At 52.3% G+C, this 21,295-nt stretch overlaps 8 protein-coding genes across 8 annotated transcripts; 4 read left to right on the top strand and 4 right to left on the bottom strand.

Moving 5' to 3' along the window:
• Positions 1-2,757: 2,757 nt before the first annotated feature.
• Positions 2,758-4,554, bottom strand: J4E86_002755 (uncharacterized protein; the record flags this gene model as incomplete). The annotated part of the gene is made up of 1 exon (XM_051443313.1): positions 2,758-4,554. One exon carries the CDS (start codon positions 4,552-4,554, stop codon positions 2,758-2,760), a length of 1,797 nt encoding a protein of 598 aa, XP_051304808.1.
• Positions 4,555-6,283: 1,729 nt separating this feature from the next.
• J4E86_002754 (uncharacterized protein) lies at positions 6,284-7,952 on the bottom strand (the record flags this gene model as incomplete). Its single annotated transcript, XM_051443312.1, has 2 exons — positions 6,284-7,253; positions 7,303-7,952. The coding sequence occupies 2 exons, from the start codon at positions 7,950-7,952 to the stop codon at positions 6,284-6,286; spliced, it is 1,620 nt and encodes a 539-aa protein (XP_051304807.1).
• A 706-nt stretch (positions 7,953-8,658) lies between these two features.
• Positions 8,659-10,518, bottom strand: J4E86_002753 (uncharacterized protein; the record flags this gene model as incomplete). The annotated part of the gene is made up of 1 exon (XM_051443311.1): positions 8,659-10,518. The coding sequence occupies one exon, from the start codon at positions 10,516-10,518 to the stop codon at positions 8,659-8,661; it is 1,860 nt and encodes a 619-aa protein (XP_051304806.1).
• A 354-nt stretch (positions 10,519-10,872) lies between these two features.
• J4E86_002752 (uncharacterized protein) lies at positions 10,873-11,850 on the top strand (the record flags this gene model as incomplete). Its single annotated transcript, XM_051443310.1, has 3 exons — positions 10,873-11,056; positions 11,163-11,395; positions 11,443-11,850. The coding sequence occupies 3 exons, from the start codon at positions 10,873-10,875 to the stop codon at positions 11,848-11,850; spliced, it is 825 nt and encodes a 274-aa protein (XP_051304805.1).
• An 877-nt stretch (positions 11,851-12,727) lies between these two features.
• J4E86_002751 (uncharacterized protein) lies at positions 12,728-14,190 on the top strand (the record flags this gene model as incomplete). Its single annotated transcript, XM_051443309.1, has 6 exons — positions 12,728-12,753; positions 12,814-13,187; positions 13,245-13,437; positions 13,651-13,984; positions 14,039-14,059; positions 14,113-14,190. 6 exons carry the CDS (start codon positions 12,728-12,730, stop codon positions 14,188-14,190), a joined length of 1,026 nt encoding a protein of 341 aa, XP_051304804.1.
• A 1,129-nt stretch (positions 14,191-15,319) lies between these two features.
• On the top strand, positions 15,320-16,791 carry J4E86_002750 (uncharacterized protein; the record flags this gene model as incomplete). The annotated part of the gene is made up of 3 exons (XM_051443308.1): positions 15,320-15,364; positions 15,472-15,892; positions 16,154-16,791. 3 exons carry the CDS (start codon positions 15,320-15,322, stop codon positions 16,789-16,791), a joined length of 1,104 nt encoding a protein of 367 aa, XP_051304803.1.
• A 2,347-nt stretch (positions 16,792-19,138) lies between these two features.
• J4E86_002749 (uncharacterized protein) lies at positions 19,139-19,789 on the bottom strand (the record flags this gene model as incomplete). The annotated part of the gene is made up of 2 exons (XM_051443307.1): positions 19,139-19,490; positions 19,551-19,789. The coding sequence occupies 2 exons, from the start codon at positions 19,787-19,789 to the stop codon at positions 19,139-19,141; spliced, it is 591 nt and encodes a 196-aa protein (XP_051304802.1).
• Positions 19,790-20,070: 281 nt separating this feature from the next.
• Positions 20,071-20,928, top strand: J4E86_002748 (uncharacterized protein; the record flags this gene model as incomplete). The annotated part of the gene is made up of 2 exons (XM_051443306.1): positions 20,071-20,846; positions 20,880-20,928. The coding sequence occupies 2 exons, from the start codon at positions 20,071-20,073 to the stop codon at positions 20,926-20,928; spliced, it is 825 nt and encodes a 274-aa protein (XP_051304801.1).
• Between the last annotated feature and the right edge of the window lie 367 nt (positions 20,929-21,295).

The raw sequence follows: 21,295 nt of genomic DNA, 5'->3' as shown, positions 1-21,295 counted from the left end.
GAGGATACAAATGATGAAGAGAGAAAGGGCTGACAGACACGGTATTTATGCGCACCCCGATGGACGGATGCTAGCGCGCCATCGCACGCGTCTGGGGGCTCATGACATGTTGCTGAGATCTTTCCACTCGCTCCGCGAAGAACGAAGAAATCGGGCGTATATCCCAAGTACGCTTCTCGAGGAGGCATGGGCCGTTGTTGTAAGCTTTTGAGAGAAACAAGCGCCCGATCTACTCCACAAGAATATAGTCTCGTAATTCTTGAAGAGAGACCGAGACCGAGAAGACATTAATGCTCTTTAATGTGCTTTTAGTACCATGAGGTAGGGGTATTGATATGGTGGAAGAAGAGCAGACCGAGCCACGTCATCACGAAGACCGGTCTGGGTTTTGGAGAAAGCAAAGACGCAGAAGAGAACATCAGTCGGTTTAACCAGGTTTTTTGAGAGTCCTCTAGATGAGGATGTAGGATGAACAAGGGAAGAAGTGATCTGGAGGGTGGTTATATAGCCCATAGGCGCACGGTCGTTCTTCGACTCGGATAGTGGAGAGACGCAACGCCTCTTTCTCGAACATGCCTTGTAGGTTGCGATATTTTAGAACAGTCAACATCAACAACAGTTTTTTCTTTTGGTGATTTCTCGTCATGTCGAAAGACGGACAGCACTACAGCGTCATGCCAGGGGTGGTTATCTGTTTTCGGAAAGTACGCGCTTCTTCGGCGCACTCGCATGGACCCGTCGATTCCAGTTTCTCGGTCATAACAACCTCATCTCTGATTTTGGAGATTCAGACTCCGCACGGCACACCATTTGATGCGCCCGTCAATGTTTTGAAGCGGCCGAAAGGCACATGACAGGGCCGCCAAAGCCCTTTTAGAGAAAAGAAGAGCGAAAGTAATATGGAAAGCCAGAATCTGAGAGAAGTGAGGAATTTATATAGGCGTCGAGCGGGCGCCACCAGACATGCGATATCGTCCATGTACTTTCGGGTGATCAAATGTATGGCAGGCAAAACGAGCAGTGCCGACATCACAGCTTCTTATAACCATCTTTGGTCGAAAGAACAGCCAGACGCCAACGCCATACGTCACTCCCAGTGACGATTTTCTTCGCCTCGTTCTCCAGCGAACATGTGCACACTGCCTTCATAATTCTAGTCGCACCAGGCAGATCATAGACACAATGCCCGTCGTTTTGGACTCGCGGAAAGAAGAGGGAGACAACATAATAGCGTTATCCATCTTGTTTGGGTCGGAACAACTTTTTATACGAACATGGTCTGCTCATTTTAAATTTTAAAAAGAGGGAACTGATTGACTATCTTTCTGGGGGAAAAAGAGGAAGACATCATTGCGCTGACGTTTGGTTTTTTTGGACCGCCGAACCTCGTCATATGCTGGACCGCACGCAATTTCGGTGTTCATGACTCTTGACGTTGATCGCTTATTTCTGAGGAAGAAGAGGAGGACAACATGTTGTTAGTGTTGCTGTTGTTTAGACCACCGAATCTCTCATAGTATGTCTGGCTCCTAACTTCGGGTTTCGCGGACATGCGAGTTGCACGCCGCCCTTTCTGGACAAAGACAAGAGAGACAGCGACATGGTGCTCGCACTGTTGTTGTTCGGACCGCTGAATCTCTCCATGTCGTCGATGCTTCCCGTTTTTTGGGTTTTCAAAGAAGTCAAAGGTGAACATTTTGCTTGCTCGGAAGAGGAGACGAGGAGAACAGCATGTTGCTAGCGCTGTTGCTGTTTGAACCGCAGGGCTCTCATATCGCCATACCCAAATGTTTTTGGTGGAAGAGCGTGATGGAGAAGACGAGAGGAGAAAACGACATGTTCGTTTTGTTCTGGTATTTGAATAGCGGAGTTCTCCATGAAGTTTTCGTAAATAGTCTTTGGTATTTTGATGAAACAATGTAATAAAGAAGGGAAGAACACAGAGAGGCCGAGAGATGTTTTATATGCTCGACGGAGAGAGCACAGACACATGACTCCGAAAACCAGCATTTTTGAGAGTCCGCCGAACATATTATAAGTTGATGTATGTTTTTTTGGAAGCGAGAAGGCAGGACAGAAAACCATAAAGTTGATCTTTGGTGTTTTTAGGACTGCTCGGATTCTCCGTCTCCATGGAAGGGGATAAAGCTCAATTTTGGTAATGTGACAGTGGATTTGGCAGAGTCGCAGCCATCAGAGGCTTGTAGGGGTGTTTTTGAAGAGAAGAGGACAGTCATGTTCCGTACAAAGGCTTCTTTTGGAGGAAGGAGCCAAATCTCATGATGACCACTTCTTGTGGTTTTGGAAAAGCAGAATAGGAAGTATAATGAAGAAGTCTCCGTACCACAATCCCGCGCAGTATTTATACCCCAAAGACTCATCCCAAAAGCCGGCACACGTGATGCGCGTCACAGACCCAAGGCTCAGCCTTCAGCACCAACACGGAAGCGCCAGTCACACCAGCCACACCAAGCATGCAAACCGAAATATTGATGGTGAGAGATACCATTGCTTCTGAACTAGGAGTATAGATACTATATGATCTGTAAAATAATGCGCGCCATGTAAATGCTACCCAATCAAAAAACGCCGTGCAATGCTGCTAAACCCAAGAAAGAAACGCCGCTCAATGCAAGAAAGAAGCAGAGCTTATGCTGACCAGCAGCTGATGTTTTCATGTCCCATCCCGTCGTCCCATCATACCTCATACCTCATAACCAAACCTCATGACCCATGACCCATGACCAAACCCATCTCTTAACCAATACTCTTACCCCTCTTGCCCTTACCACACTCCCTCTTGCTGAGCGGCTCATCAGGGAATACCCATCCCCGCACCCTCTTAGCCTCCCTCTTCTCGCCAAGCTGCGGCTTAGGAATCCAGGCATCCTTCTCAAGGTAGTTTTGCCTCGTCAGCGCCGCAGGGCCGCCGACGTCCATGCGCCAGGTACCCATGCCCTCGAAGGGATTCTCCTTGGCGAGCATGTGGAGGTACCAGAGAGCAAGGGCGGCGGTGAGTTGGATGTCGCCGGTCTCAGGGTGGGAACCGGATGTGGAGAGACGGATAGGGGCGGAAGTTTCAAGGTAACCGTAGATGGGGACGCCGGCTTGGGCGTTGACGGTTGTGGGGTCGGGGGTGGAGAAGGAGGATGGGCCGCCGCAGCGGACGCAGAGGAGCTCGATTTCGGTCATGATGAAGCCGTAGCGGCAACCGTGCTCGCGCATCACGCGGTGGAGGTGAGCGAGACCTTGGAGGTAGAGGACTTGCTTAGGTGGTGACTCGCTGCGCATGCCGGTGTTCCATTGGTCGTAGCACTTGACGAGACCGACGACGCGGCCACGGCTGTCGCCGAAGAGAGTCTTCTCATAGTCGGAGGGGTAGTTGGAGACAAACTCTGGTTGCGTGCGTTGGCCGGCGACGGGCTTGATGGAGCGCATGACCATGTGTGAGTTGCCCTGAGCGACCTTGAGAGCGGCGTTGACCTTGTTGGCGTAGTAGTTGGTGCAGATGTCTTGGAGCGCGGACTCGTTCTCTGGCTGCAGGTTCTGACGGCAAGGCTGGGGAAGGTAGTTGGCTGGAACAGGCACCTCAAGAAGAGGAAGCACCGAGGGGATGGACTTGATGGTGGTGATGTTGAAGTCCTCCCAGCTGCGAAGGTTGCGGATGTCCCACCAGAAGTGGTTGTTGATGCCGCGTGGTGCGCTAGTGACGCGGCGAACAAGAGATGGGGAGGGGTTGGCAGAAGAGAGATACTCAACCAAAGACGACGTAGCAGGGACTTGCTGGAAGCTGTCGAAGCTGACTTCGGTGAAGGAGGGGTACTGCACAGCTGGAGCAGCCTCGAACTCTGGAATAGTGAAGTCTTGCGAGCAGGTGGAGGTGAAGCTAGGCATGTCCTGAACCGAGGAGTAGGAAGAAGGAAGGGAAGTAACGAGGCTCAAGTTCGACTGAGGCGCACTTGAAGCAGTGACATAGCTGGGCATGTTGCGGTAGGTGGGGAAGCCGTACCGGCTGATGACCTGCTCATCAACACTTCCAGCAGAGGCGGAGCGATCATGGCGGGCTCGGCTAGCTGAAGTGGAGCGAGATTGCGATCCGATGTATGAGGATCGACGAGGAAGCTCAGGCTGCTGTGCGAATGTGATGGGAGAGTTGAGGGTAGAGAGGTTGAAGTCGTATGAGGAACCAGTTGACACAGGAGAAGTCAACTGGCTGTGAACGTTGTGCATGTTATGGTTGAAAGGACTGGATCCACGGCGCGCCATCGAGGCTGGCCGTGAGTATGGGCTGTAGGCATAGCCGATACTGGAAGAAGTAGACGTCGTCCTGCGATGTCTGATGGGACCACTGGTGGGCTCGGCAACCTGATCTTGCATACGGACCTTGGGGAGAAGAATAGGTCCATATTGGCGAACTGGTGACCGTGGGGGAGTAGGCCCAGAGATGTGAGGTTCCGGCGATGAGGCCTGGGAGTAGTATGTGACGTCCGAGCCGACGCTGCCCGGGATGTAGTTGAAGGGAGCAGTCGGGGGTGTTGTTTGACGGCTGTACATGATGAATGATGTGAAGCTACCAGACTACTTCCAATCAGCACCAATGAATCAACTCGAGAATAGAAGCAGTGACTTACGCTGTGAAGACTGAGAATAGTAACAGGAAGAGATTATCGAATAGCGATTAATAGAAGAGGCCAGCTCTAGGTGTCTAAGACAAAAGCGCAAAAGATGGAGAAAGAAAGGAAATGAGACACGATCGACTCGTCGGGCAGTGCTCTAAATGAAGTGCTTGAAGAAGCTGATGGACTGGCTGATTGCGGCGCAGACAGACTTCTTATCCTTACTGTTCCCCGCGTAGAGACACGAGAACCAACGCCCACTTCGCGCTAAAACATCTGAAACACGATCCATCGAAGGGCCAGCACCCGGGGACTTGGACCGGTAGACTACGTTCTGGCGGTCTGGCGGCAGTATCAGAGCATCCTTCTACAGCATTCGAGCCTCACAAGGCGTCTGAAACATAGCGTGGCTGCTGCTTGGCTTGGGCGAGTACGTGGCTAGCGAACGACTCTGGGTCTGCTATTCTTGCAGCGTTGCATACTCGATGTAGTATGGCGGCATGGAATGCTGCGCTGTCAATGGCTGCCGCGATGAAGTGGTATACCGAAGCGGTAAGCGGGCCAGCGACGCGCCTGCACATGGGGCGGTTGGATAACCTGAAACCGGCAGCCTCGGCGCCGCATAGCAGAGTTCTAGTGTCGTAGTACACTGAGGGACTTTTCTCGATGGGCGCTGGGGCGGCAGTTTGACGTTGGCAGCGCGAAGGGACGAATCGACGGGCGTGGTGTTGTCCGCTTAGCGCCTGCCGTGTCGTCCGTGCTGGGTCCCGCGCTGCGTGGGGCAGCTGCAGCCCGTTAAGAGTCATCGATGGACGAGAGGGGCTTGATTGGACCACGGCGCTCCAGCGTTTCGTTTCTGCGGAGCGATATGCGTCTTCCCGCATGCCCGCCATGCACGAACGAGTGACTCACAATGGGCGGAGAGAGTCAATTCACGACTATAACACGCTTCCTAGACCGCCCACACGTCGACGCGTTCACCGCGTTGTTGTCAAGCAAGTTTCTTCCGGGTCTCGGGCCTCGCCCACCTGCTGCGCTGGCATCCGCCATGCCATGCGTGCGACTTCGACTCTGTGCACAGCCCCAGCGGCGTCTTGAGCATGACCTACGAAGCAGCGCAAACTGACGTTCGGACGCTCCCGAAGACAGCGCGAGTGTCGTTCTCGTCCAATGTACCACAAACCGGGCAATCTGACTGGCCCCAGCCCGTCTGCCAATCCAAGCGCCCATACTATCAAACGTTGCACCCGGAAACGCTCTCGTGGAGAAATTTTCCAGCCCTACCCATAGTCTTCCTTGAGCCTCATGGTCTATTAAGCGCCCATATCCACCCCTAAGCGGAAGTATTAGCCTTTAGCATGATCACCAAATATAGCCCAGACGAGCCGAAACCGGCTGGGAAATGGCCGTTAATTGCCTGAAAGCGGAGCTTAACTGTCAAACGTGCCTGGGGCTAGTATTGCTTCATCGAGCGCTGACAGCGGATTGGCGCGAGGTTTGGCAGCCCTCATTTCAGTTTCATGAGCTTCGCAAGAGCCTCATCCGATGTCATGATGGTCATGCCTTGATCTAGGCGCCTACGTACAGTTGCCGTCATCTTCGGCGACCGAAAAGAAACTACCCGTCGTACTCTCCTTGCCCGCCTGAACTGTCATCATGCCAGGTAGTTACCGCTCGTGTAATTGCGACTCCACCGACTCGGTCCACCACTTCTTCCAGTCGATCACCTGGCGCTTCGTTCGAGCGTCTTCGGCTGCGAAGACCATGGCATGGCTCCGGAACGCTTCCTCAAGGCCGCATCCGAGATACTTCCGCTGGGCGTCTGACGCGGGCATGGCGCCAGAGTCTACAGCGTTAACCGCCATGAGGAATTGTCGCGCAAGCCCCTCGTCTCCGCCCCCGTGACCGCCGCCTGCGAGATGAGGGCTGTGAGTTTTGGTTTGCCCAGTGGAAAAGTTGTGCACTTTGATGTTGGTGCTGTCGTACTCAATCTCACCCTTGGTGCCGTAGATGCGACCCCGCCGTTCGCACTGCTTCTCTGTAAAGGCGATCATGTGGAATTGGGCAGTCTTTGCTCCTCGGCCATGCAGCATAGGTAGGCCATCATCGTCATTTGCGACTGGATCATCATCCCAGGTGATCGTGACCATCTGGTCGTCACATACGTCGTTGTCCGACTCCCATACGCATCGACCAAACCACGGGCGTTGTTCAATTTCACCGATTGATGTCTCACTGCTATAGTCTTCAGTCAGATCTTTGAGAAGCTGCTTCCCAGCTGCCTCTTTACCGGAAGTCTTGTAGATGTCTTCGATCTCAGGGTTCACAATCTTGACTGGCCAATCTGCGTTGCCGTTGTCCAGGTGTCTCTCGAGATATATCTTCTTCGCACTATAGTCACAGTCTGGCTCATACGCGCAAGATAGGCAATTCGTAGCTGAGCCAGCTGCTTTCGGCTTCCGATCTTTGCGAAAGAAGTTACGAGACCCAGTAGACGTGATGTGTGATGGAAGATGAGGTGTCGCATTCTCAGTGTTTGGACCAGGCGAACAGAGCATCCACATAAGGAAGTCGATGTCATGGCAGGACTTTGTGAGAAGAGATGGCGCAGTTTTGGATTCTTTCCTCCAGTTACCCCTGCGTTCGTCAGCATGGAGATTGACAAGAATGAATGTAGATATCGTACCTGACGTAGGAGTGACTGAAATGCCACCAACCAACAGGCTCAACATGCTCAATGCTCAACACATCACCAATGACATCCTTTTCCAGTACCAGATGTCTCAGCAACATGTTGTGCGGCGAGTACCGCAACACATGGCAAATACCGAAGATCGTCTCTTTTGCCTCGCCTGTACCGACCGGTGCCTTGAGTGCCTTGTACATCCTCATGCAACTCTCCAATCTCGTACTCATCGGTTTTTCGCACGAGATGTGCACGCCCATATCTGCGATACCGCAGACGACCTCTTCATGCATCTCATCCAGTACACATACGAACACTGCATTGATGCCCTTCTCCACGTCATGACCAGCACTTTCCTGATCTCTTCTCTTCATCTCGTACTCTTTCCATTCCTTCCAACCGCGGAATGCTTGGTGATTTTTGGCCTCACCTCCGTCACCCCAGATGAACTTGCGACCAAACTCAGTGCGTTTGTAACCATTGGGCTCACATACTGCTGTGATGATGGAGTTAATTGAAGATTGTGCGGCTTCAGCGTAGGCTGTGCCGCGACTCCCTGCGCCGATGATGAGGACGCGGGGTGGGCTGGTGAAAGTTTGCTTTCCTTCGGCCTGGAGGAAGGCGCTCTCGTCTGCTTCGAGGCTTGGCATGTCGCTTATATCGGTTGAAGCTTGGATTATGATGAGGAAGGAACGGTTTAAAGTAATTTTAGAGATTGCTACAGTACATAAGCTGGTCGCTATGACTGTCGTTGCTCGAAATCTGAATGCAAATTGAGGAGCCTGATGAAAGACCGCTTGGTGCTAGAATCGATTCAAAAGTGCTCGTACTTTTGTGCCTGCTAGTCTTGGTCTACCCGTGGTGAATGGGCGCGTTTTGAGCGATCCGAAAGGCCTAAGGATGAGCAGATGTGTGTTGCGATTCCCTTCCCAGGTGACCGGTCAGCACAGATGAGGGGTGTGTGGTGTTAAACTACGAGCGTAGCATCGATGTCGTTGCATTGCAGGCTGGGCATCCTGACCATTGGTGGTTATCGTTGGGGAAGGAGGGCCACGTGGGGTCTGACCAATGATATCATCGCTGATAAAGCCACGAGACAGAGGTAGCATTCACGGCGCATTGCCAACGTGAGTGGTTTGGGGAAGTTCGCATACGGTCTGGTATGGCGAAACAACCTGATCAATGTTATAGTTCGCTCGAGTTGCATTATGTTACACGTTCTTCATTCGTGTCTCGCTTCCATAGCGAGTGATATCTAATGCAGGCTTTTCTGCTACACCGTCATCACTAGCATTGCGCAAAGATGCAGTGCCGCATACCCATCATCCCTTTGTACAATGGCCACTTGAAAGTAGCTCAGACTTTGTTCAACTCATAAAACAGCAAATACACATCCTTCTGCATGTTCAAGACTTCGGATGTCTTATTCTCCTTGATCTTGTCGTCGCTTATACGCCACCACCTATTGCTCGTCTTCTTTGACTTCCGCCGCAGAGGATTCGACTCCTTTATCGATGACGCTTTCTCTGATGCACGCTCCTTCAGTGATCGTACACTCCTCGTACGGGACAATGAATCGCTGCCGGTGCCTGTTTCGGTGGAAGAGGATGCCATTTGTAGTGGATCAGACTCGGACATGCGCGGTGCGGAAGTTGGTGCTGGCCCTCTTGAGGGCGCAGGCATGGTCTCTTGTGAGGACAGCGACCGAGTTGAGGGGGAATTAAGTGTGGGTGTGGACGGGACTGGTGACCCGCGGTCGATGGTGTTGGGAAGATTGAGTGCTGATATGCGCGGACTTTGTACGGCTGAGGGCGCTACCGATGGTGCTGCTGACGGGTATGGGCTGGCTTGCCGGCTGTATGCGCCTTCAGTACCAAGTGTCGCGTTCGTGGAGAACGGAAGAGGCTGGACTTGACGACGAAAGGATTCGTAGTGACCGCTATTATGGCTGCCCTTGTGTGTGACCATTCCAAGAAGACGGTAGTTCTTCCGGTGTAGTATTCCGCCTAATGGCAAAGCTTCAGGGAAGGCGACCTTCGCCAAATTCTTCGTCGAGGCAGCGCCAATGGCGAACGTCGAGCGCGACAAATGTATCGCAAGAACCTTGGGGAATTGCGAGATATACATGTGGCGCGCTATGCGACGCTTGGGTGCCTGGCTCGAGTCCGGAAGCTCAACGCCCTCAGGCGGGTTCTCAGGATCGTCCTCTAATGCTTGTCGGATCTTCGCGATGTCTGATTGTAGAAGAGCCTGTGCATCCGAATCGGTGGCTCGCGAGAGCTGGTGGTCTTTGCTCCTCAGCGCATGTTCCAGCCGACAGCGCTCGCACTTGAAGTCGTCTATGTATTCAACCTTGAGCATGCCGTCGAGACAGGCGTTGAGGGAGGTGGAGGAGGCTTGCGGTACGTTGAGTGTCAGGGTGACAAAGGTCGATACGGAAGGCTTCGGCTTGAAGTGACATGTCTGGCACTCAATCTGCGATTCGATCTTGCCTTCGAACGGGAAGCCCTCCTCATCCGCGGGTGCTTCATCGTCCTCCGGCTCTTCTACACCATGGCTACCAGAACCCTCAGGGGGTGCTGCGCCGAACTGACGTTCAATGTCCCTCCTTTCCGATGCGCCGTCTTCGGTTATGATTGTGGCGCCTGCCCGTGTAGCCTGCCGCCTGGCCTTTCCGCCGGCGTGGTACTCGTCGCATAGGCGCTCGGTGACAATCTGGAGGAATTCCTGCGCGTCCTGCTGTTGCCGGCTAATGCGGGTGCCGAAAGCGTGCTCGAGCGATCGAATAAAGGGCTGGGGAGATATGGTCTTCTTGTATATGGGTCGCTCGTTCAGCCGGTCGAGAATTTCCTTGAGTCCATGGGTGAGGATGCCTCGCTGCAGACCCTCTAGCTTTGCGGGCCTCGCGGTCCCTGTCTCGGCGTTGAGTCTTTCAGGGTCCACATCATAAACTTCGGGTCCGTCGAGCATGCGCCTATGCGTCTCTCTTATGAGATATATGCGCAGGTCTGGTAAGCCCGCAAGCGCCTGCAGCACTGAATTGATGAAGCAGTCATTCGCGGCATTGCTGAGGCCGACGACGCCCTTCTTCTTGCCGCTGGCTGCATTTGCGTCGTCGTCGAGGAAATACGTCGGGCCAAAGACATAGACGAGGGTAATGGCGGCGAGGGAGGCTCCTGCGGCGTAGGTTGCAATTGTGAGGGGCTTCTCAGGCATCTTGCGGCGCTTGTCACTTCCGCTACCGCCGGATTGGATGGGGAAACTGGGGTCGTGTAGGGTGTCGCGAACACTGTGCTCGGTCGTGCTAAGGTTGTACGGCGAAGATGCTATGGGAATGGCGTAGGGTGTGTCTGACTGCTGCAGAAGCCATGGTCCGACTGCTGGCCAGCTTGGGATATTGCGCTGGCCGTCATCTGTCGTTTGCTTGTGAGGCGGGCGCAAAGTATGCCGAGCCTACGGCAAGTAGCACCGGCCACTCGCACCTTCCGCCCTCCGCCGCAAGGATCTCCACATCTGGTGGACGTCGTGCATTTTTCTTGAGATTAATCCAATCTCACCACGACACGCGCAATGGCTTCGCTGAGGACGTCCACGCTGCTCCCGCAGTGCACGTCATGCATCCGGAGGGTGACGCGGCAGAATCTGGACGTCTGGGGGTCCCAGCAGACTCGCAGCATTTCCAAGAAGGCGAAGGAGGCAGAGCGCAACATCATCGTGAAGCTACTGAAGGATGTGCCAAGATTTGGTCGCGCAGGTACGATGCAGCTATTGCACAAGTTTGACATGTGCGCTCTGGCAAGCCACTGAAGCTGTCAAATTGACCGCAAACATCACCAGTCAATATGGCTAATACGATCAAGGCTCATATGTTCCCCTCAACCCATCTCTCATGCGCAACCGATGGTTTCCCGCACGCGTCGCCGACTATGTACCCGCTATCCAGATGAAGCAGCTCAAGGCGCAGGACGTGGATATGGCCCGTGACTTCACATATGGCGTACGACTGAATCTGGAGGAGGTCGAGGAAGAGGAGGACGACTTCGCGAAGCAGCCGAAACACTACGTGCGGCCGATTGAGATCAACGTGCTCAGCGTATGTTTATATCGACCCGCCATTCCTACGCACACTAACACGGACAGCCTGAACGATCTATGGAACTCCTCGACGCCTTCGTACCACCCACAATCGACTTCTATCGCCAACGGATCGAGCAAGAGAGCCAGTCCAGAGACCGCATGGGTGCGTCTGGTGCGGCAGACATCCTGACTGCAGCCGCGATGGGCAAGAAGGCATCTGTAGACGCCATATACGGATCTGTCTCGACTGCAGATCTGGTAGCAACCATAAGGGGAGCGCTCGCCCACAACGACGAGGCGGCTCGCGTAATACTGAACGAGGCGGACGTCAAGTTCCTCTCAGGGCATGAGGAGGGAGACACATCGCGTGTGAAGCAGCTGGGCACATTCAAGGTGGAGATACGGTTACCCGGCGTAGAGGAGTCTATGGTGAGGAACATCCGAGTCAGAGCGAAGACATCGGAATCATGAGGCTGCAGCAGCCGGCTGTTACGAGCCCCAGACCCCAACCTCGGACATCTGGAGGCCCAGGCCACACCTTCCGAGGATCCCTCCGCCTCGCTGTAAAGATATACCTGTGCCATCCATGTCACGTAGAATTCCGCATATCGGAAAAATCAGACAACGCCTCAATCACGATCACGATATCGCACATGTGTACAATCCAGCATCATCAGAGTGACTTCATTGGTGGGACCTGGCGCATGCCTGGACGGAGCTGAGTAACATGGAAGAAGTGGCTGGCTCGGTAATTCGAGGCGTAAAGTGATAGCGTTTCGCGGCGAGACTCGGACAACATGTCACCTGTGGACTGCGATGATGCTTCACCGAGCTAATGTGAAAAAGACAGCCCACTTTACTTCCGCGCTGCCGAGCAAAAGCGGCCCCGCCATGACTTCAGAGCGCGGCCGTGAAGCATCATCGTGTATCAGACCAGGCGCATGTCACTGCGCACTGCCATCACCCACGGTTGGGTGCAGTGATTCAGCGCAGCGCCATCACGGTGTGAAAAGAATTTGACAAACCAAAGGTCATGGTATCGGATATAGCGTATCGGGACTTTTGTGGGGTGATGTTTGCTTTTACTCGAGCGCGGGTAGGTCGACTTTGGGTGAGGGAAGCTGGCGCGACGCTGCGCGCTGCGTCACTGCTGCGGTCATTACAGTAGCGGGGTGGTTTTTGTGGTCCGGTAACCCCACTACCATGTTTGAACTTTAACTAGATAGCTCTCAACACTGCGCAAACTTCTCTCTCCATACCACACCTTCCTACAATTCCAGACACTGAATTGTACTCTCCATTACACACCCAAACACATACCCAATACATACCCGATACAACAACCAACATGGCTTCCAAGGTTCTCAACGGCAAGTAAGTTACATCGACCCCGCTCGCATGATCGCGAGCTGAGGCTAACATTCCCCTCTCTAGGACCGGTGTCATCTACGGTGAGGATGTCTACAACCTCTTCAAGCACGCCCAGGCCGAGGGCTACGCCATCCCCGCCATCAACGTCACCTCCTCCTCGACCGTTGTCGCTTCTCTCGAGGCCGCCCGCGACTCGAAGTCCCCCATCATCCTGCAGATGAGCCAGGGTGGTGCCGCATACTTTGCCGGAAAGGGCGTCGACAACAAGGACCAGAGCGCTTCCATCCAGGGAGCCATCGCCGGTGCCCACTACATCCGCGCCATTGCGCCCGCATACGGCATCCCAGTCGTTCTCCACACCGACCACTGCGCCAAGAAGCTTCTGCCATGGTTGGACGGCATGCTCGATGAGGATGAGAAGTTCTTCAAGGCCAACGGTAAGTTCTGACTGTACCAAGTCCACGGAGACAACTACTGACTTGGTATCTCTTTAGGCGTGCCCCTCTTCAGCTCCCACATGATCGATCTCTCAGAAGAGAGCAAGGAGGAGAACATCCAAACTTCCAAGAAGTACCTCCAGCGCGCCGCTCCCATGAAGCAGTTCCTCGAGATGGAAATCGGAATCACCGGTGGAGAAGAGGACGGTGTCAACAACGAGGACGTCGACAACAACAGCCTCTACACGCAGTATGTTAATGCCTCTACATATTTCACTGCAGAACCGTACTAATCTCTACATGTAGACCCGAGGACATCTACGCAAGTCTCCAACTCGCTAATATCACGAGACACAGACTGACTTTTACTAGGACATTTACCGAGAGTTCTCTGAAGTATCCAAGTACTTGTATGGCAATTCGATACTACCTTCAAGTGAGACAAACACTGACACACGTCTAGCTCCATCGCAGCTGGCTTTGGCAACGTCCACGGAGTCTACTCCCCAGGAAACGTCAAGCTACGTCCCGAGCTTCTCCAGAAGCACCAACAGTTCGTCAAGGAGAAGACCAATGCCAAGGATGACAAGCCTGTCTTCCTGGTTTTCCACGGTGGCAGTGGCAGCTCTGTCGACGACTTCCGTCAGGCTATCTCATACGGTGTCGTCAAGGTCAACCTCGACACAGATATGCAATGGGCTTATCTCTCCGGTGTCCGCGACTACGTCCTGAACAAGAAGGACTACTTGATGTCCCAGGTTGGCAACCCGGATGGCCCGGGCAAGCCAAATAAGAAGGTACGTAACTCTGTATGGACTACATATGGAACAGACACTGACTTGAGCGCTCAGTTCTACGATCCGAGGGTTTGGGTAAGCTTTTGACTATACAGAGTGCATATGAGACATATACTGACTTCCCGAAGGTTCGTGCCGGAGAAGTTACTATGTCGGCTCGTCTAAAGACAGCATTGGAGGACTTTTACACCGCCGGCAAGGCCTAAGAGGCTTCCCAACAGACAACGCGGCGATGATTCCGGTCTCGGGGAAACGGCGTTGGTGGATGTGCATGTGGGGACGGCAGTGACATGGACGCGGTCTAGAGGTGGTGCGATCATGGAGTTGAGGACAGAAAAGTCGCATGCCTAGACATATATGATGATGAACGTTACGAAAGTCTCCTCGAGAGAATAAGATTTCAGTATCCCCATATTTGGCCTCTTTGGTGCAATGATTTCCGCTTTCATGTTCCAGCGTCGAGATAGTTCTGTTACCGAGGAGCGCTTTCACATAATGGGAACATTTGATAGGTCATACTGAAGTATCAATGCCGAGAGTGGAGATTGGTTGGAGTATGACTCTTCACGTCCTGACCAGGTTGCTGATACGGCAAAGTGGCTCTGGCCGAGTTCTGTAGTGTGAATGGATGAGAACACTTTATCATTTCATGTACTTCAAGAGCTCGAATACACAGCATTTTACCGCCTGCGCGTATGGGCGTGGTTGGCAGGGTGGCATGATCGACTTGACAATGGCATCAGAGACCGACATGTTACCTCTAGACATCATCATTCAACTTCATGTGCAAATGTTCTGACGTCCGTATCCGTTTCGATGCATTCATCTATGACAGGCCCTCACGTTAACCTAGGAAAAAGCTAAACAGGTCTGCAGCCTACATAAACATATAAACCTGCAAAGTAGGTGCCCTAATGTCAATGTAGTCTCCAGATCCGTTCAGGTCTTTTCCTTGTATGAGGTGCCCTCGTAGCCATGGAGCCCACCGCAACGTGCCGGATGTCATGCTCGACGCGTGGGAACCCCAATGCGGCTTAGTTCAGCCCTGCCGGCAGCGCGTCCTTGAAATTCCGAGCATGACATCACATCGTCGAGCCTATGTCGCAATGCGCTTTCCCAAACTACGCGCAAACGATGCACATCATGGCAAACCCAGAAGCAGGTTGCGTGGCAGCTACTGCCCGCGTCGAGTACTTATGTCGGCACCCCTCCTGGCTTCTTGTTCACGATTACTCTCAACACACACCTTGATATACCAACCTATACGCGTCTCTCCACAACTACACAAGCTTCTCAACTGCTATCCATAATACACCTAATACCCACATATCCAACATGACTCTCGGCGACTCTATCCGCAAGGGTGTGGGCATGGTTCACGTAAGTCAGTTCTATCGCTGCGATGCATGCGCCTATAGCTCAACATCGTCGCTTTACTCCAATCTCTCGAGGTACCTCGACATCAAACTCATGCTAACAATATCCAGGGAACTGGCGAGGCCATCCGAGGCAATGCCATGTCCATGGTCGACGAAGCGAGCGGCGATAAAGCGAGCGCAACCAAGAACCAGGAGATTGCCAATAAGGGAGTCGACGAGTGGGATCGAGGCTACCGAGGCCACCCTGCCGACGCCGGTGTCACTCCTGCTGACGCCGATGCCCACCGCGAACGCATGAACACGACCGGCACCACGGCCACAAACTACGGCTCGCACAACTCCAACATTGGCAACAAGGTCGATCCCAGGTACGACTCTGACCTCGACCACAGAGGTACCGCGACCGACTCTACAAACGCTGGACCGCATTCCACAAACGTTGGCAACAAGATGGACCCGCGCTTCGACTCGGACGTAGACCACCGCGCTGATCCTACATCCAAAGTTGGCGGTACGGGCTACGAAACGCGTAGATAGACGATACACTGAGCATTTCAACATCAATATACCCTTTTCCTCGTACCTACCGATCTTCATCCACTTGTTCTCGCTGACGTCACAGCTCATGTTCGTTCATTACTTCATACAGCGCAGAAAGACGGCACAGGTGAGATTGAGTATCCCGAATAACTACACATACTACACGACCTCCTTTTCTCAGCACCTTTCTCAAATTGATGCTGATGCTGTATAGCCGAGAGAGACTTTGCCGAATGGTAGCCATCGCAAGGCTTCAACGACGCATGGCACCCGCCACACGAATCCCAGCATGACCCGAATCCTCCGCATGAACACCGCGGTTCCATCGGCGGCTCGTCCGGATTAGAGGCTGCGAACAAGCTCGATCCTGTTTTCACGGTCGGGTCGGACGAAGAGTCGATGAAGTACACGGATCACCCCAACATCCATCGTCTCCGTGGCTCAATCAGCGGCGCTTCAGGTCTCGAGGCTGCTCAGAAGCTTGACCCGCCCGAACAGGCGACACCGTATATGCCAGACGAAGTATCGGCTCGTGGCCCCGGCTACAGCCAACCGGAACCTTCCTACCACCAACCGAAACCTACGCATCAAAGCAGCGTCTTGAACATGCTTGATGAAGACGTCGAACCAGAACAATATCCTCCTCCGAACCGCGCTACTACAGAGCCCGCGTCGCAGTACGACGACGGCTCTGAGAACTCAGCAGAGTCGGGAAGGTACTCGCCAGACTCTGACGACGAACTTCATCGCATATCTCGCCGCCGAAGCCGTAAGTTCACTCTCCGCAGGCTGTCGCATGTTTTCGTTGAAGGTGGCTCGCCACATGTCTTTCGTAAAGGTGCTCAGCGCGCAGCAGCCTCGGCGTACGCTTATGCTAATGTTCTGTGATTTGAAGATGCAAGAGTGGATCCACCCAGCTCTACGAGGGGCGAACCAAGATCGACGACGAATCCTCATAAGAGTGATCTGATGAATAGGTTGGACCCTAGGATCGATCGCGCTGCGGTGAAGAGGTCGAAGAAGAGTGATTGTATTTGAGAGAGCGTGGCTGCTGAGTGCTAGTGGGGCTGCGATAGAGGCGGTACGCTGATCTGCACCGTAATGCTGTAAACACATCAATGGCACAATGAATTTCTAGTCCACTGTCCCTTTATCTGTGTCAAATGAAAAAGCTCGAGACATTACGACCACGACCATCGACGTATACGAGCAATTACGAGGAATGACCATGACGATGATCAGCATCATCTACTCGAAATAGTACCCCACGATACTACACATCGGCAAGACTGTCACATGTCTTTTTTTCGGGATTCCCTAGCTGTACTCGGTACACTCTGCAGGTATACACCACACCGCAGGGTGCTTTTAGCTCGACCAAACTCATACGTATTCCTCAACGCTGCTTATCAACACAACATGGAACAAGAATGTTCTGGCTTTTGTTCTGATTTTCGTAGTATGCACTAAGCTCGTGTGTTGAGGCACAGCCATGACAAGCATTCTGAGGCATTTTGCTACTCTTCGTGATGTGAAAGCGATAGGAAATCATATCATTTGGACCCGCTATCCGGTATACGAGGGAGAACAAGATCCAGGGACACATAGACCGGTCACAAGGTTGTTTTTGGAGGCACACACGTCTGCCTGGTATGCTAGTTTTCGATTGAAGTGGATATTTGTATTGATTTGTTTTGCCGAGTAAGTGCGGTATTGGAGGAAGAGGAAGCAGAAGCATGGTGCCATGTATCTCTCGTTTGAGCGGGAAAATCTTTCATGCAACGTTCAAAAATGTCTTTTGGTTATTCTCAATCATAGAGCATGAATATTGACTCTTAGTGTTTAGACTTTCGCGGAGAAGAGAGACTAGATCATAATATTCTAGATGTCTTGTTTAAGTCAAAGCCGAACAACATGTTTTGTTATGATGTGAGCTTTTGGTTCTGGATTGCATGGCCTTGAAGTGAGAGATTTTGAATTCCACGCTTGTTTTTGGAGGAAAGAGCGGGAAGACAGGTATTGGTTGGACATGTCAATATTTCTGGTTGCGCAGTCCAGAGACAGCAGAAACATTTTGATTTATCGAAAAAGATTTTGATACAAAAGCACCACATGGAAAAAACAGGGTATACTTTTGGTGAAAAGGTGACGAGGTGTATGTCGATGAATGAAGGAGGGAGGAAGTGAAAGTGGTGGTTTTATACACCGGGGAAGCGACGGTCGTGTCCAGTTTGTAAGGAAAATTTCTTTCATTTTTGGGAAAGAAGGAAGAAGGACAACACAGACATTGCGATCTACTCGTCGCGGTTTTAGTAGCCGTAGGTCGTGATGTTGGAGTCATGGAGGGGTTGCTCGGGTCTCTCTGGTCGACCGACATGAGCGAACATGGTGTGTGTTTTGGACTTTGAGTCTTTTTGGTAGAGTGGAGGGGAGGAGCATAGAAATCAGATATGAACCCTTTTAGTACTGTGTTGAGGCGAGCGAAGAAGATAGCCACATGGATCCTGCACTAGTTTCTCTTGAGTCCACGATCATGCGTTGTGGTACTTCCTGTTTTTGGAGAAACGAGTGGATGCTTAAGTGATAAGGTAACAGCATCCAGATCACAGAATGAATGCTTTTATACCCTCGTCCTTAGCGTCAACCGGCTACACATTCCAACGACGCTTAGCGTGCCCGTGTCGAAAAGCAATGACGTCGTCTTCCGCTCTCACGTTTGATTAGGACATGGATTATACCGCTCAGCGTATCTACCACCACAGCTAATAGTAGGAAATTGATCGACTAGAACGTATATCGTAGTCCCCAAAAGCCTCCACTCATCATCATCATCCCACCGAGTTTGTTGGCAGCAGCGCTAGACACGACCGCGGCGGCAGAGGCAGTGTCAGATGCATTCTCACATGCAGTATCAGTGGCAGTGGCAGTGGCAGACGTGGTAGCGGAAACAGCTTCTTGATTTTCTTCAGCCTTAAAGATGTTGATAACACCATCTCCGCCGCAGAACGTCTCCTCATCGCCAGTGCATGGCTTATCGCAGCTCGTTTGATCACTCGCCCAGCTCCCGCCAACCTAGCTGCCGCACTAACATTCATTACCGTTTTGTACGCCGGCGAAGCCAAAGGCGCCACGATAGCAGATGTCTTCGCATTTGGCTTTTCGTCCATGTTTCTTGTTATTGCGATACTTCCCAGGGGCTCGTCGGCAAGCTCGCCAACGAGGGGTCATCGCAATATCATGAAGCCTTGGGTCCATACAAATCAGCAATCTCCCATTCTCCACCAGGGCCTCGGAAAACTCGTTCGGGATCCTCAGGGTCAATATAGTATACGTTTTCCTCGCCGCAAGGCCAATAGTGTTCTTCTGTAGCTCCAATACAGCAGCCGAGTCCATCGAGAGGCACGATCCAAATCTCCCTTGCGTTGACAAAGTCTTGGACGTCTTTAACTTCCCCGTAGTAGAAATACTCTGCCTGCATTTCGCGGGAGAACTTTAGGTAGCGAATAGACTCAGCGACTTTCTCAAAGTGCTCAAAACAGGACTTTCCAATATCGATGGTGTCGATTTCAAGATTAGCCCATATGTATCTACGGTGCGCATCGCCACTTAGCATGCATCATTTTGTCTCAAGGAAAACAATCACTTACTGCGCTCCGTAGGTAGGCACAGCCAGCTCGGAGAAGCATCTCTTATACAATCCGTGATTTCGAGCTTCTTGGCATGCTTGGAGGACAGCGGGTATGGGCGTGGACGTCGTTAGAGGCAATTGTCGGGTCTTGCGGTCGTACTGGACTTCAGTGTTCACCACGCGGGGTTCAACAGTCATCTCCCATATCTGCATCCGCAGCTCGTAGGGCAGACGAGGGAAGGGGTGGAAAGTTGCCATGCGCCTATGAGGATTTGCGGTTGGCGATATTGAACCACACCCGGATATCTGGGTCTATATGAATTCTTTATGAGGAGATTGGCTTGAGAAATGGTGTCGTGATAAAGGGCGAAAGGGGGCATATACGTTGTTGCGCGAGTGTGGCGCAGTCATCTGCCCTTGTCGGAACAAGCGAGGGCGCATCAGAGAGGCTAGGCACCGTACCCAGAAGTGGGAGAGCAGGAGCCGCGGCTGCAACATTACTTCCACACCCACACCTTTTACAACCCAAACTATCCAGTATGGATCAATGGTTCAGTCAGAAAGCCAGCGCCGGTGACAAGGCCTTCCAAGAGTGCACCAAAATCCTCTCAGATTATCTCTCCAGCACCACAGACACCCCACCTGCATCAACCGCATCTGCAATCGTGACCTCTGTCAACGCCTCATCAAAACCCGCAGATACCGGCTTCGAAGTCACAAATCTACTGCTAGACATAGTGGCACAATTCTCCACCTCACACACCCCCATAATCGCCCTCCTCCCCGCCATTCGCGCCATACCACCCACCCCAAACCCAGTTTACTACCACTGTGAATCCATGCACCGAGAGAATTACGACGGCATATCCGGACTACGATATCTCTGGAAACCAGAAGATAAGCAAGCGACTGTCACACCGGGTGATCGATGGGTTAATTACAACGTCTTCACCGTCAAACTGGCCACCTCTGGATACAATGATGGCTACTTCATGTTCGGCTTCTTCTGCCTGCGGGAAGCGCTTGAGACGAAGAAAGAATCCAGAGAGGCTGAATTCGAGAAACACATTCGCCCAAGTTTCCTCGAGCGTTCTGCAATCGATGCCAATGAACTTCTCAACTACGACCTCACAGCCGCTGCTAAATGGGTCATCATCGGCGCATCTCACATGTACCGCTTGGAGAACTCGGTCTTTGGAGACGATTTGCAGAGAGGGATAGCGGTGCACACGGAATTTTGGGATGGAAACCCGGGTTTTTCGTTGGGAAGATGGAGGACGTGGTGGGGGAGATTCAAGTGTTTTGCGGAAGAACCGTATGTGAAGGAGGAGGTGAGGGTATTGTGTAGAGAGGCGATTGATGCGATTGCGGATGCTCTGTTTGCGAAGGTGGATTGATGGGTTTGTGAAGAATGCGATCGTGAGATTTAGAGAGTGCGCTCGTGATGAAGAGGAGCAGAGAAGGAGCACTCATGTTCGCCCTCTTTTCATCTTTCGAAACGTCTCGTCACACAGCAGTCATGGTGAATAATTCTTTCGGTTTTGGTATTTCCATAACAGAAGACCTGGTACATTTTGATAAACCGCAAGAAGCAGTGAGTAATAAAGAAGAAGAAGGAGCGCACAGCATCGCGACTTTTATACATGCCCTCATCGCTGACTAGACTCTTTCCAGCGACCACACTTTGGCCATGAGTAACAAGAAGCGCGAGCAGCAAGCTCATGACACGTAGTTATGCGGTTTTTACCAACATAAGAACACCCC

The sequence above is a fragment of the Alternaria arbusti genome (assembly GCF_024043155.1).
Source record: "Alternaria arbusti strain BMP 1465 chromosome Unknown scaffold_3, whole genome shotgun sequence".
NCBI lineage: Eukaryota > Fungi > Ascomycota > Dothideomycetes > Pleosporales > Pleosporaceae > Alternaria > Alternaria arbusti.
Note: the sequence above shows the minus strand (reverse complement) of the source record. Positions and strands in the feature narration are given on the sequence as shown.